This window comes from Phaenicophaeus curvirostris, chromosome 4 (genome assembly GCF_032191515.1).
Source record: "Phaenicophaeus curvirostris isolate KB17595 chromosome 4, BPBGC_Pcur_1.0, whole genome shotgun sequence".
Classification (NCBI taxonomy): domain Eukaryota; kingdom Metazoa; phylum Chordata; class Aves; order Cuculiformes; family Cuculidae; genus Phaenicophaeus; species Phaenicophaeus curvirostris.
This window is the reverse complement of record NC_091395.1, coordinates 18,119,717-18,131,722: the sequence shown is the minus strand read 5'-3', so window position 1 is coordinate 18,131,722 and position 12,006 is coordinate 18,119,717. Positions and strand designations below refer to the sequence as shown.

The following is a 12,006-nucleotide window of genomic DNA, read 5'->3' as shown; positions in this document are numbered from 1 at the left end:
AAACAATAATCTTATTCAAATATTTGTTTTTATATAAGCCTAAACCAAAATAAATAATTTTATCCTTTGTCAGCAGCTTAAACTGTTATCTTTCAGTCTATAACACTACAGGACAGACTAGCCCAGATATATCTTCATGGAAGCTACAGAAATTTAGTATCAGCACCTTCTTTCTGCAAGACACCACCCTCACACACTCCACAGGAAAAAGTGCCAAGTACAGGAAAGAAATCTTACCTTTTAGTGTCTCATTTTGACATCCTGCCATGTTAACTCAAATGCAGATTCAGTCAAACTATCAAGTCTGAAGTTTCAATATTTAACAAAATCAAACCTAAACTTACCTGACTTTGAGGAACTTCATGGTCAGCTCCCCAAAAGAGTGCCATACCAAGAGAATAAATATGGACCTATTATAAGACACAAGACATTTGTCAACTCATTTAACAGGACTGGAAACACAAAGTAAAACTTTAAAGTGAAGCAACTAACTTAACATCATTTTACTTACATATACTTCTCGTATTTAAGCTCATTTGTCTTTCAAACTGTCTTTCTCATTTGCCATTAGGGACAGAGAAGCAAATGCTACTGCTACAAAATGTACTGCATCTGACCAGTGCCTCTGTCTTCGCTGTTCAATTTTAACATTTTATCTCACATTGAACCCAGAAATACACGTAATCCATGCAATCAGCCTGGTATGACAAACAGTCTGCATGGTCGTGTCCAAGGATTCTTGAATACAAGAATCTCATCCCCCCAAAATGCAAGAACAGCACTTAGAAAGTCTATTACCAAAATTCTTAATTGTAATCAGAAAAGTGGTCATGGCCCTAAAATGGTCCTGTTCAAGAAGTGTTTGGACAAAGCTCTTTAGATATACGATTGCCCTCTGTGGAGTCTGCAGTTCCCACAACAACCTGTTTATAAGATCATCAGTGCTTGAGGTGTGTACAGCATTACGTCAAGTTCCTTACATGAGAGATAATTCCAACAATAAAACTAGGCAAAAATCATCACTGAAAAATTGTGTTGTAAAACTCAAGAACTTTGCTAATTTCAAATGATCAGTACCTTGTGTTTTTGTATTTAAAACATCCTTCTCTCTCTCTCTAGATGAAGTAATCTTTGATTTAGAGACACATAACTTGCATCTCTTAAAAATAGAAGTATTATTTCAAAAATTCTACTTCATTTTTGTATTATAACATTTCTAATATTTTCCACAATATGTAAAACATCAAAATCATTTCCAAAATTAATCTTTTCTTATAATTTTGAATAGTTTGCTCACTCTATTTTCAGTAAGCTTACAGGTACCTCAGGCTTATTTTGTATTCTAATTGACTGGGTGTCTTGGAATCAAAATGGTATTCATTGACTGACAATACTTTTTTTCTAATATTTACCCTTGAATACATTATTACTTTGTGTCAGCAAGTAAAGTTACAACTCAAGAGATGCATGCAACTGTGTCACTGTCTGTTACAAGGTCTTTGGCAGCTTTCGGAAATGGTCCAATTTCAACAACTATAAAAGGAAAACACCGAAGACTTCCAGTGAATGAATTCGGCAAGCTGTGACAGAACAACTAAAAAGTAGTTTAAATATGTTAAAATTTACCACAGTCAGCATGTACAAAGGAAGACCTAAGAAACATGAAGTCAACATACTAAGACAAATACCATCCACTGCAGAGTTTAATAGAAATGTAAAGGGAAACAGTCAAAAAAAAGAAGGATGCACCCAGACATGACTGCCACACTGGGAGAATAGCTACGTGATTTATACACAAAGCTTTAAACTGAGAACAAGTATGGTAGCAACAAGTTTTTTTCAAATGTTTTTTTACCATCCCGGGCTATTAGAACGGTTAATTCTGCCCCATGTGTGCAAAACACACAGAAATCAAGCAGAGTTCAAACACAAAATAGCTTAATTCATCTCAAGCCCAAAGCCTGAAGCTTCAATCTAATGTTAAGCTGAACACCAAAGGCTGAAGTATTTTATTTAGATTATACATGCCTGTAGGAGTGATTTACTTATGTAAAGCCAAAGGTTGTCTATTTCCATATCTAGTTGTTTCTGAATGAAAAGAGCAACACAGCTGCTGTCACCTACAGTCTCAATTTTGTCATTACCTTTCAGCAAGCAAGGTTATACCAATACCGTGAAATAAATGCAGAAGGGATTAATTAGCTCTACACATATGCAGAATGCCACTGTTTGGACATTGCCTACTGATATGCTCTGTGCTGGAGTTTAAAGCACACAGTGGTCCCTCCAAGTTAGTTTCTTCCTAAAGATCAAGAAATATCATAATATGGTTTTCAACAGTAACAGTTCTCTATTTCATAAAGAAAAAAAGTAACATACTGAACGAATACTGGCACAGAACAAAGAATGCAATCAGCTATGACAAAGGTCACAAAACTGTAATTTCAAAACTTTTTTCTGGCTTTTTTGAAGGCCTGTTTTATACATAAACGTCAGAGTTGGCACTGCAGATTACTATATTCAACGGTGTTGAACCATTAACAAGACTTAGAAGAAAAAAGCTTCAAACTCAAAACATTCAACACAGAAAAACATGCTTTAATAGCTCTTATGCACATGACAGCAATCAATGCCAACACCAGTTTCCTCTGGGGTAAGTGCATATTGCTGTTCTTCCTGGAGGAAAACTGTCAAATGACATAATCATTCCTGGATTACAATGCTAGCTGCAGCTTGCTTCCTTCTCTAAGAATTATTGATCCAGAGAAGTCAAGGAGTTTGAAATAGAGCTCAGCTTCCTTCTTACTCACTCTTGTAAATATCTTTCACTAGGCTAAGGGGCTGATTTCCTGGGTAAAGGGAACACATGTGCAACAAATTATTGTTAAGAAAACATTCGAGAAGCTAATAATTTTGATTATGTGTACCAATGAGCTGGAAGAGATGACATATACAAACTTTATTCGCCTGAACATCTACCCTTGGGGAAGAGTTAAAAAGGAAGGTGGAAAGGAACAACTTTGCTCCCATCTGAGGAATACTTACATTAATTAAAGCAGACCTTTTCTTCTGAGAAGAGTGTAGGAATATCCCATTTTTAAAGCTCTGGACTGCTTAGTTCCTTTGCATACCTTTTACATGCCTTTGGCCAAAAAAATTTTTAAAAATTAAAATTGCTGATGTCACTGAAATCTTTTAGAAGGTGGCAAAGTCTTGCTTGCTATTTGTTTAATGGTCAGTTATTCTGTACAGCCATTGCTCAAGTGTGGCTGTCAGTAGCACACAACAGGGACCTGCACACAGATACTTCATAAGCACATACAACCATAATCACTATTCCACTCTCATGGACAGAGCGAAGTAGGAGGATCTCGTCCCCTCTCACAAAAGAAATCAACAATTACACATACAAATCAAGAAATACAGTGAGACAAACGGGACAGTGTTAAAGCCATTTTGTGAAGAGCTCAACAGCAAAAGGTAACAGCTGCCAAGGAAGAGGTACTATACCTTCTCAACATCTGACAGAGATGATAGAGAATGGTTCTGCAGAACCTCTGGTGCTGTGAACACTCGCAGGTCATGTTGGGTGACATTTTCATCAGTAAATGATACGCTACCAGACGGAAGCAACAGAAGAGACCATGGAGAAATGATGAACTGCAGAGCAGTAGGATCAGCTGTATTTGAAAGGAAAAAAAACCAAACCTTGAAATAAAAACAATGTTGCTTGATGCCCTGACTTGATGTTATTTTATTTGCTCAAAGACACGTTCAGTTGATCATACATATGATTAATGGAATATATTCATGCTTCCATTTCCACCTGTGGTGCTTCATGACCGCAACAACCTCTATTTTAACCACGCTAAGGAGCAACACCTATCTTTTTTTGAATATTCTTTGCTATTACTCATAACAGCAAGCTCAGGAACAGCCTGCTAAAATACTAACAAGCTCTCCTGTCCTTAGGTTATTTCATTTATGTTACAGTAGACATATAAAATGATCACATTTTGTAGTGTATATGTCATAAAGGCTAATTCCTACACAAAGAATGGATTTAACTGCTATACTAATAGAGCACTGCTGCAGCAGCAATGATCTGAAGAAAGAAGACAAAGTTATTAGAGGGAGGAAATAACTCCTTATTAGAGTAGCTAGACAGAACTGGACAAACCAGAAAAAGTTTTGGGGCACAGAAGCCATTTTTACCCTAAAAAAAAAAAAAATCAAAGTGAAAAACAATAACTCTAGGCAGCAGTGGAACTGGGCAAATAAAGCTGAAACCTTAGGAGGGTCACCCATTGAAACTCTGTGAATAATACTTAAAAAGAGCAAAACAAGCACTGAAAAAAACCCCCATCCTTACACCATTGTTGTGGTTTAAGCTAAATTAGAGTCAGTTTTGTGATTAACTCAGTTGCTTTAAGCAACTTCATTCTCTGAATGCTAACTGCATATTTTTGAGAAAGTGTTCTTCCTAGAAGTGATAACACAGGGCATTGGTATTTAAAAAGACCAATGCTTGTACTTATGCCTATAGTAACCTAAGCCATCCTCAACCTATTGAAAAAGGGCCATGTTTTCAAGGACAGGTGACTCTAAACTGACAACACAGTATGTAAACTGACAACTGGAAGAAGGGTAAGGTTGTGCCCATTTTTAAAAAGGGTAGAAAAGACAACTCTGCAAATTACCGACCCATCAGCCTCACCTGTGCGCCTGGGAAGATCATGGAACAGATCCTCTTAGAAGCTACGCTAAAGCACATGGAGGACACAGAGGTGATTAATGGCAGCCAACACGGCTGCACCAGGGGCAAATCCTGTATGACCATCTTAGTGGCTTTCTACGATGGGGCAACCGCAGCAGTCTACATGGGTAAACTGACAAATGTGAACTATCTAGACTTCTGTAAAGCCTTTGACACGGTCCCCCACAACATCCTTCCCTCTAAATTGGAGAGATATGGATTTGCTGGCTGGATGGCACAGCGGATAAGAAACTGGTTGGATGGTCGTATTTAAAGACAAATGGCTCAAAGTCCAGATGGAGATCCATGACAAGTGGTGTCCCTCAGGGTCCGTACTGGGACTGGTGTTGTTGAGTATCTTCATCAATGATATTGGCAGTGAGATTGAGTGCACCCTCAGCAAGTTTATAGATGGCACCAAGTTGAGTAGTGTCGTTGCCACACCGGAAGGACGGGATGTCATCCAGAGGGATCTGGACAGGCTGAGGAAGTGGGCCTGTGAGAACCTCATGAGGTTCAACAGGGCCAAGTGCAAGGTCCTAAACCTGGGTTGGGGCAATCCCTGTTTTCAGTACATGATAGGGGGTGATGTGATTGCGAGCTGCCCTGCAGAGGAGGACTTGGGGTTGCTGGTTGATGAGAAGCTCGACATAAGCCACCAATGTGCACTCGCAGCCCAGAAGGCCAACTGGGCTGCATCAAAAGAAGCGTGGCCAGCAGGTTGAGGGAAGTACTTCTGCTTCTCTATTCCTCTCTTGTGAGACCTCATCTGGAGTACTGTGTCCAGTTCTGGAATCCTCAAAATAAGGATATGGAGCTGTTGGAACAGAGTTGGGGTTGTTCAGCCTGGAGAAGAGAAGGCTCTGAGGAGATCTTACAGCGACCTTCCAGTACCTGAAAGGAGCCTACAAGAAAGCTGGAGAGGGACTACTCATAAAGGCTTGTGGTGACAGGACCAGGTGGAATGGGTACAAATTGGAGAGGGGCAGATATAGAGTAGACATTAGGAAAAATTTCTTCACCATGAGAGTAGTGAGACACTGGAACAGGTTTCCAAGGGAGGTTGTGGATGCCTCATCCCTGGAGGTTTTTAAGGCCAGGTTCAATGGGGCCTTGGGTAACCTGACATAGTGGGATGCCCCCGCCCATGGCAGGGGGGTTGGAACTAGATGATCTTTGAGGTCCCTTCAAACCCTAACTATTCTATGATTCTATGTTTCTATTCCATCCCACATATGTCATACTTGGTACAAAACTGAGATACTATGAGGATCCTCCCTCTTCTGCAATGGCTAGTAACCAGTGAGGACCTTGCCTGTAATTGCTTCTGATCCCAAATCCATGCATTTCTGAATCCAGTTCCTGAGCTCAGTTCCCTCCTAACCTTGGACCCTTTCCCTTGTGTCTGCTCTGCAGCATTTGTGGTGATGTACAGTCATCAAGGTGTGGGAGCGTCATCTTATATATCTGTACATTTTTATTACTAATTGTTATCGTTATTGTTATTTCTTAGTTAAAGCTGTGGTTTTAGTTTCCAAGCCACATGACTTTTTCCTTTCATTTTCCTACCTCTTTCCCCGGAGATGGTGGGGGGAAGGGGTTTGGGAGCCCACCTGTATGGTTTTAGCTACAGAAATTAGCTGTGCCAAATGTAATCTGTGACAAACACGAATGTGCAATTTGACAGCACAGTTTTTGGCGTCCGATAACACTGCAGTCAAACTTCTGGGCAGACCTACTAAATAAAAGGGATGAGGTGGGAAGAAACAGGCTACATGCACAAGGGCAAGTGTTAAACACCAAAATCTAGCTTGAAAGTAAAACATAACTAAGTGAGGGAGATTTGAGGATATGCATATTTAAAGGATAAGTCTTTATTTTCTCTCTACATTGTAAGAACCAACAGCAAAAGAATAATTTCTTCTTCCAGCTCCATCACTAACAACATTTTCCATTCTCCTACCAGCTCAGGATGTTCCTACAGCGTTGGGTCCTAGCCTGTTCAATTATCTTGTAATCTAGAATATTTCTAATCTCCTAGGAAATGTATTAAATTACTGCTTGTACGTACCAGGTGTAAAAGGATCTACCAGGAATGCCCTTCAATTTATCCAACTCCCTTTCCTCCAAAAGAAGCTAAGAAATTGCTTTTAGCTTTCTACATTCTGTGGTACTAAAGCAAAACTATATTAATAACTTAGTCATATAACTTTCCAGAAAAGCACTCCCAACTTTCAGTTCCTGAAGCTCACAAAAATTCCGTTCCTACCAACGTGTGCAAGACAGAACAGTCAGTATAGAAGTCACCAATCCATTTTTCAGTCTAAGACTCACATACACATTTTTCTGAATATATCTTAAATTGCTATGCAGAATTTTACTTCAAAAAGGAGAAGACAAAATTGAGGGCAATAAACATTCTAGAAATGGAAAGTTCCTATAAAGCCTACTTCAACTAGTTATCTCAAGTTGTTTAATCACCTGAGAACCGAAGGAGTTTGTTATAGTTAATGGATTTTAAAATGCCAGTGTGTTTTGCTGAAAGCCAGTGCAGCAAGCTTAGTATTCACAGTACAGAATTGGATTCCCCCTGCTCTGCTTTCTATGATACACAAGACAGGCTCAGTCTTCTTGCCTCAGGAGAGTGTATTTCACTGCTCCTGCTTTCTCCCCTGGATCTGAAAGAAATAAGTAATTGATCACATAGGCTAAACCAATTAAAGCTTTTGCATAATACTACTGCTGAGCTGCCAATGAAAACCAGAGGTCTTATTAACATAAAAAAAAAAGAAGCTCCCAAACACCCTGAAAAATACCAAATGAAAAACCATGCACGATGATCTTTGTTTCACACAGAAGGCAAGATCTCAGGATGTTTTTCTATCCTACATCATGATAGGGAAATAGTAAAGGACAAAGCAATAGATGTTACTTTAACCAATCAGTGTGTTATGGTTTGAGCTAAAGCAGAACATTTTTTCTCTGACTTTTCAGCCTCACAGTTATCACCAACGTGTGGAGAGAAAAAAAAAAAGAGAATAAGGATTCAAACCTCTCCTTCTAAAAGCACTGCAGTTCAAGATATGGGTTCCAGTCTATTTCTGTCAAGTGGGCTTTCAACTGCACTAGAGCTGCCAGCCCTCTGATTTAACTCCAGAACTATGCAGCTTGGTAACAAAACACTTGTGAAAGCACAATTTATCCATCATCGCCAAGACAGAGATAAATAGTTTGGACTTACTTAAAGTGAGAGAGTGAACTGGTTTTAAATGCAAAAAAACCTGACATAATCTGCAGCTACATAGCACCTGCCAAACAAATTAATGATTTTCAAAAAGGTCCTTTACATGGTTTAATAGAATACAAGCAGCCAAAGACAAAAACCCCCACTACGTTATAAGAGATAGTAAGTTCAGTCAGAATTTTAAAATTAATCTATTTTACAATACTGATGGCAGGTAATTTTGAATCCCCAGACTACACACACAGTTCCAACTCCTTCAGTTTTGCTTTTTCCTACTTCTCTCTTGGGCCACAGTCATTAGCAAAGATGGTGAGAAGTGATGTACATTTCCACTCTTCCAGGACACAGAAGACATACCTTAAGAAAGCACAAACAATCCCAAAACATACAGAAGGTTTTCAATGCTCATCTTTCTCTTTGCTTCCCCCCATAGCTGTCACTGAGACAGAATCACAGAATCACTAGGTTGGAAAAGACCCACTGGATAACAGAGTCCAACCATTCCTATCACTAAACCATGCCTCTCAGCACCTCATCCACCTGTCTTTTAAACACCTCCAAGGAAGGGGAGTCAACCACCTCCCTGGGCAGCCTCTGCCAGTGACCAATGACCCTTTCCATGAAAAATTTTTTTCCTGGTGTCAAGCCTGAACCTCCCCTGGCGGAGCTTGAGGCCATTCCCTCTTGTCCTGTCACCTGTCACTTGGGAGAAGAGGCCAGCACCCTCCTCTCTACGACCTCCTTTCAGGTAGTTGTGGAGAGCAATAAGGTCCCCCCTCAGCCTCCTCTTCTCCAGGTTAAATAACCCTAGTTCTCTTAGCCGCTCCTCATAAGACTTGTTCTCCAGCCCCCTCACCAGCTTTGTTGCTTTTCTGTGGACTCACTCCAGAGCCTCAACATCCTTCTTGCGGTGAGGGACCCAGAAATGAAAACAGTATTTGAGGTGCGGTCTCACCAGTGCCGAGTACAGAGGGCGAATAACCTCCCTGGACCTGCTGGTCACGCCGTTTCTGATCCAAGCCAAGATGCCATTGGCCTTCTTGGCCACCTGGGCACACTGCTGGCTCACGGTCAGTCAACTGTCAACCAACACCCCCAGGTCCTTCTCCTCCAGGCAGCTTTCTAGACAGACTTCTCCTAGTGTAGCACTGCACAGGGTTGTTGTGCCCCAAGATAACAAATAAGACTTCTCCTAGAATAACAGGACCTGAAGATTTTTATGCTTCAGCCAGGCTGGAGGCAGCCAAACCACGGACGTGTCACTAGACAGGCTAGGATTAGGTCAGCACAAGGGACCGCTTATGGGTTAAGTTTGACACTCCTTTGAGCTAGCACAGCACGTCTCTGCTTGCCTGCTGTGCAGGGTAGCATTGCAGTGCTGCTGCTCCCTCTCCCTTGGGCACAAAGGGATGGGATTGAGTAGAGAGCTCTGATGGGATATTGAACCCCTTAGAAACCAGCAGCACAGGGAGAAATACTGAGTAGCTAACTGGAACTTACTTTTTCCTGAGGATTCTCAAGCAAGAAATAGGGTGAACAATTAAGCTTCCAAGATCACCCGTGTTATTCCTGAGATGTGCCCCAGTCAGCATAACACCATACTATGCTTCATAGTTACCTTGACCACATTTAGCAGAGAGTTCTGGAAAGAGCACAAGTGATCACCAAGCCTCAATTGAGGACAGGGGATTTGAAAACAAAAAAACCCAAAAAAATCCCCACCGAATCCCACAAAAGCCTCATCTCTTCCCTTTTCAGCAACCAAAAGATCAAATGGTTTCACTAGAAGGTGAAAAAAAAATTGTTTCTTAGCAGCTTTTGGTAAAAGGGAAAAAAATAAAACAATCATTAAATATCTCCCAGCAAGAAGTGGCAGGAAAATTATGATTTTTGCCACCCAATCCCTGCCCTGCATTTTCCCTCAGCAACTGAAAAAATTCATTTTCCTCTCCATCCCAACTAGGTCTATGACCATTTGGGCCCACCATTACTTATCATCAACACACTTCACACTTCAGCTTCCTTCTTGTCATTAGACTTAGCCAAGCTAAGCAGATGCAAAAGTATGACTGTTAACAAGATTTACAGGTCCCTAAAACACACCCACTTTCAGATGATATCACTTCTTTACATAAATTATTTGCCATTACAAATTTGCTAGACAGTCAATTTGTAAAGTCTCTTTCTTTGCTCAACCTACCTTTGCATTACCAGACTACTTTTTTTCCCCTTTCTCTTTTGCCTCCCTGTAAACACGTGTCCTCAAACATAAGGTCCAACTATTTTCAGAATCCACAATACAGGCTTTAGCACAGGAGTAGTTTAAGTGACTCATGAAGTCTTTCCCACTTAGAAGTTTTGATAGATCTTCTCCACTTAAACCAACCAAATGAGAGGGAGGCCTGGTTATAATTCTTAGCAGCAGAGAGCACAGCATGCTCCTTGTACACTTATAAGCTCACATTCCAAATGCTTCACTTCAAAGACCTGTTCCTTTGACCTCATGGAGTACTGAGCACAAGATACAGCATGTCTGAAACAGCTGATACACCCTCTCAACAACAAAACAGTTATTGCACATAATTAAACAGATGTAAGAGAAGGGCAGGTCTGGTATCGGCCTTTTCAAATCTCCAGATTAATCTCAACGTCACCAGTACAACTGATGTCACTCAGTTGCAGATCTACTAGACTGCCTTTCTCCTCCATTTAACAGCTTATATTATGCTGACAAGACAGCTACCAGACTTGATCTTCTAAATCAGTGATTAGCAACTGGGTATTTCAATCTAATCTTTCATTGCTTATAATGATTGAAATCAACTTTAAAAACTGTTCTACATCTGCTAGAATTGTAAATACAAATAGGCATAAAAATATGCACATTTTTGTGTCAGTCACCAAACTAGATCTGGTATGATACATCATTAATAACCTAAGGGATGGATTTTCATTCTATGCTTCTTTTATTCAGTGCTTTGATGGATAAGAAGGCAGACTTACTAAAGGACATGCAGAACTTTTACAGACAAAGAATTCATCAAATCTGTGTTTTTTGAAAAGAAAACTTAATACAGAAAATGCTCATGGACTTCAGAGCTACATGAGGAAGAAATGAACATCTCTGAGACCAGTCAGAGCTCAGTATACTGTGAACCTGCAGAAGCTAAAAGCTCACTGCCCTCTGCCCAGGACCAATTGGCGAGTTCTGAAAAATTTTAGAAACTTGCCCTCTGCCATAGAATAGCTCTTTCACGCTGTATGCCAGGTTTGAAATTTAACCAAGGAAAAGCGGCTTTCTCTAGAATTCCCGATTTTTGCTACAAGTCCTCCACAAATAAAGAACAAAACTGAGTCACAGACAAGCCTACAGAAACCTCTGCATTGTCTGTTCCTGCATCTCTGCAATGCATCTTTATAAGGCATCACAGAAACTGATATTCAGAAAAGGTATCTAGATCGTATCCTTAGTGAAGTCAAATCTTCATTAAAGACCGTCTGTTCATCCTAACACTGCCGGGAGAAATCAGATTGCCTTTGTCAACCTTACCTACACAGTAAAGCTCTTTAATTTGAAGCGCATTTTACCACAGGGCTATATCCCAGGTTAATTAAAATCATACAATCATAGAATAACCAGGTTGGAAGAGACCCACCGGATCATTGAGTCCAACCATACATATCAAACACTAAACCATGCCCCTCAGTACCTCGTCCACCCATCCCTTAAACACCTCCAGGGAAGGTGACTCAACCACATTCCTGGGCAGCCTCTTCCAGTGCCCAATGACCCTTTCCATGAAAAATTTTTTTCCTGGTGTCAAGCCTGAACCTCCCCTGGTGGAGCTTGAGGCCATTCCCTCTTGTCCTGTCCCCCGTCACTTGGGAGAAGAGGCCAGCACCCTCCTCTCTACAACCTCCTTTCAGGTAGTTGTGGAGAGCAATGAGGTCTCCCCTCAGCCTCCTCTTCTCTAGGATAAACAACCCCAGCTCTCTTAGCCACCTC

The 12,006-nt window shown here is 40.6% G+C and overlaps 1 protein-coding gene across 3 annotated transcripts in view; it reads right to left on the bottom strand.

Annotated features, from left to right (window-relative positions):
• Positions 1-12,006, bottom strand: part of PTPN13 (protein tyrosine phosphatase non-receptor type 13) — a 126,047-nt gene that overhangs the window by 83,030 nt on the left and 31,011 nt on the right. For all 3 annotated transcript variants that reach the window (XM_069855368.1, XM_069855367.1, XM_069855366.1), the window contains 2 exons: positions 3,511-3,680; positions 345-410 (listed from right to left, as the gene is read on the bottom strand). In XM_069855368.1, the coding sequence (XP_069711469.1) occupies positions 345-410; positions 3,511-3,680 (236 nt within the window). The remainder of the gene's footprint in view (positions 1-344; positions 411-3,510; positions 3,681-12,006) is intronic.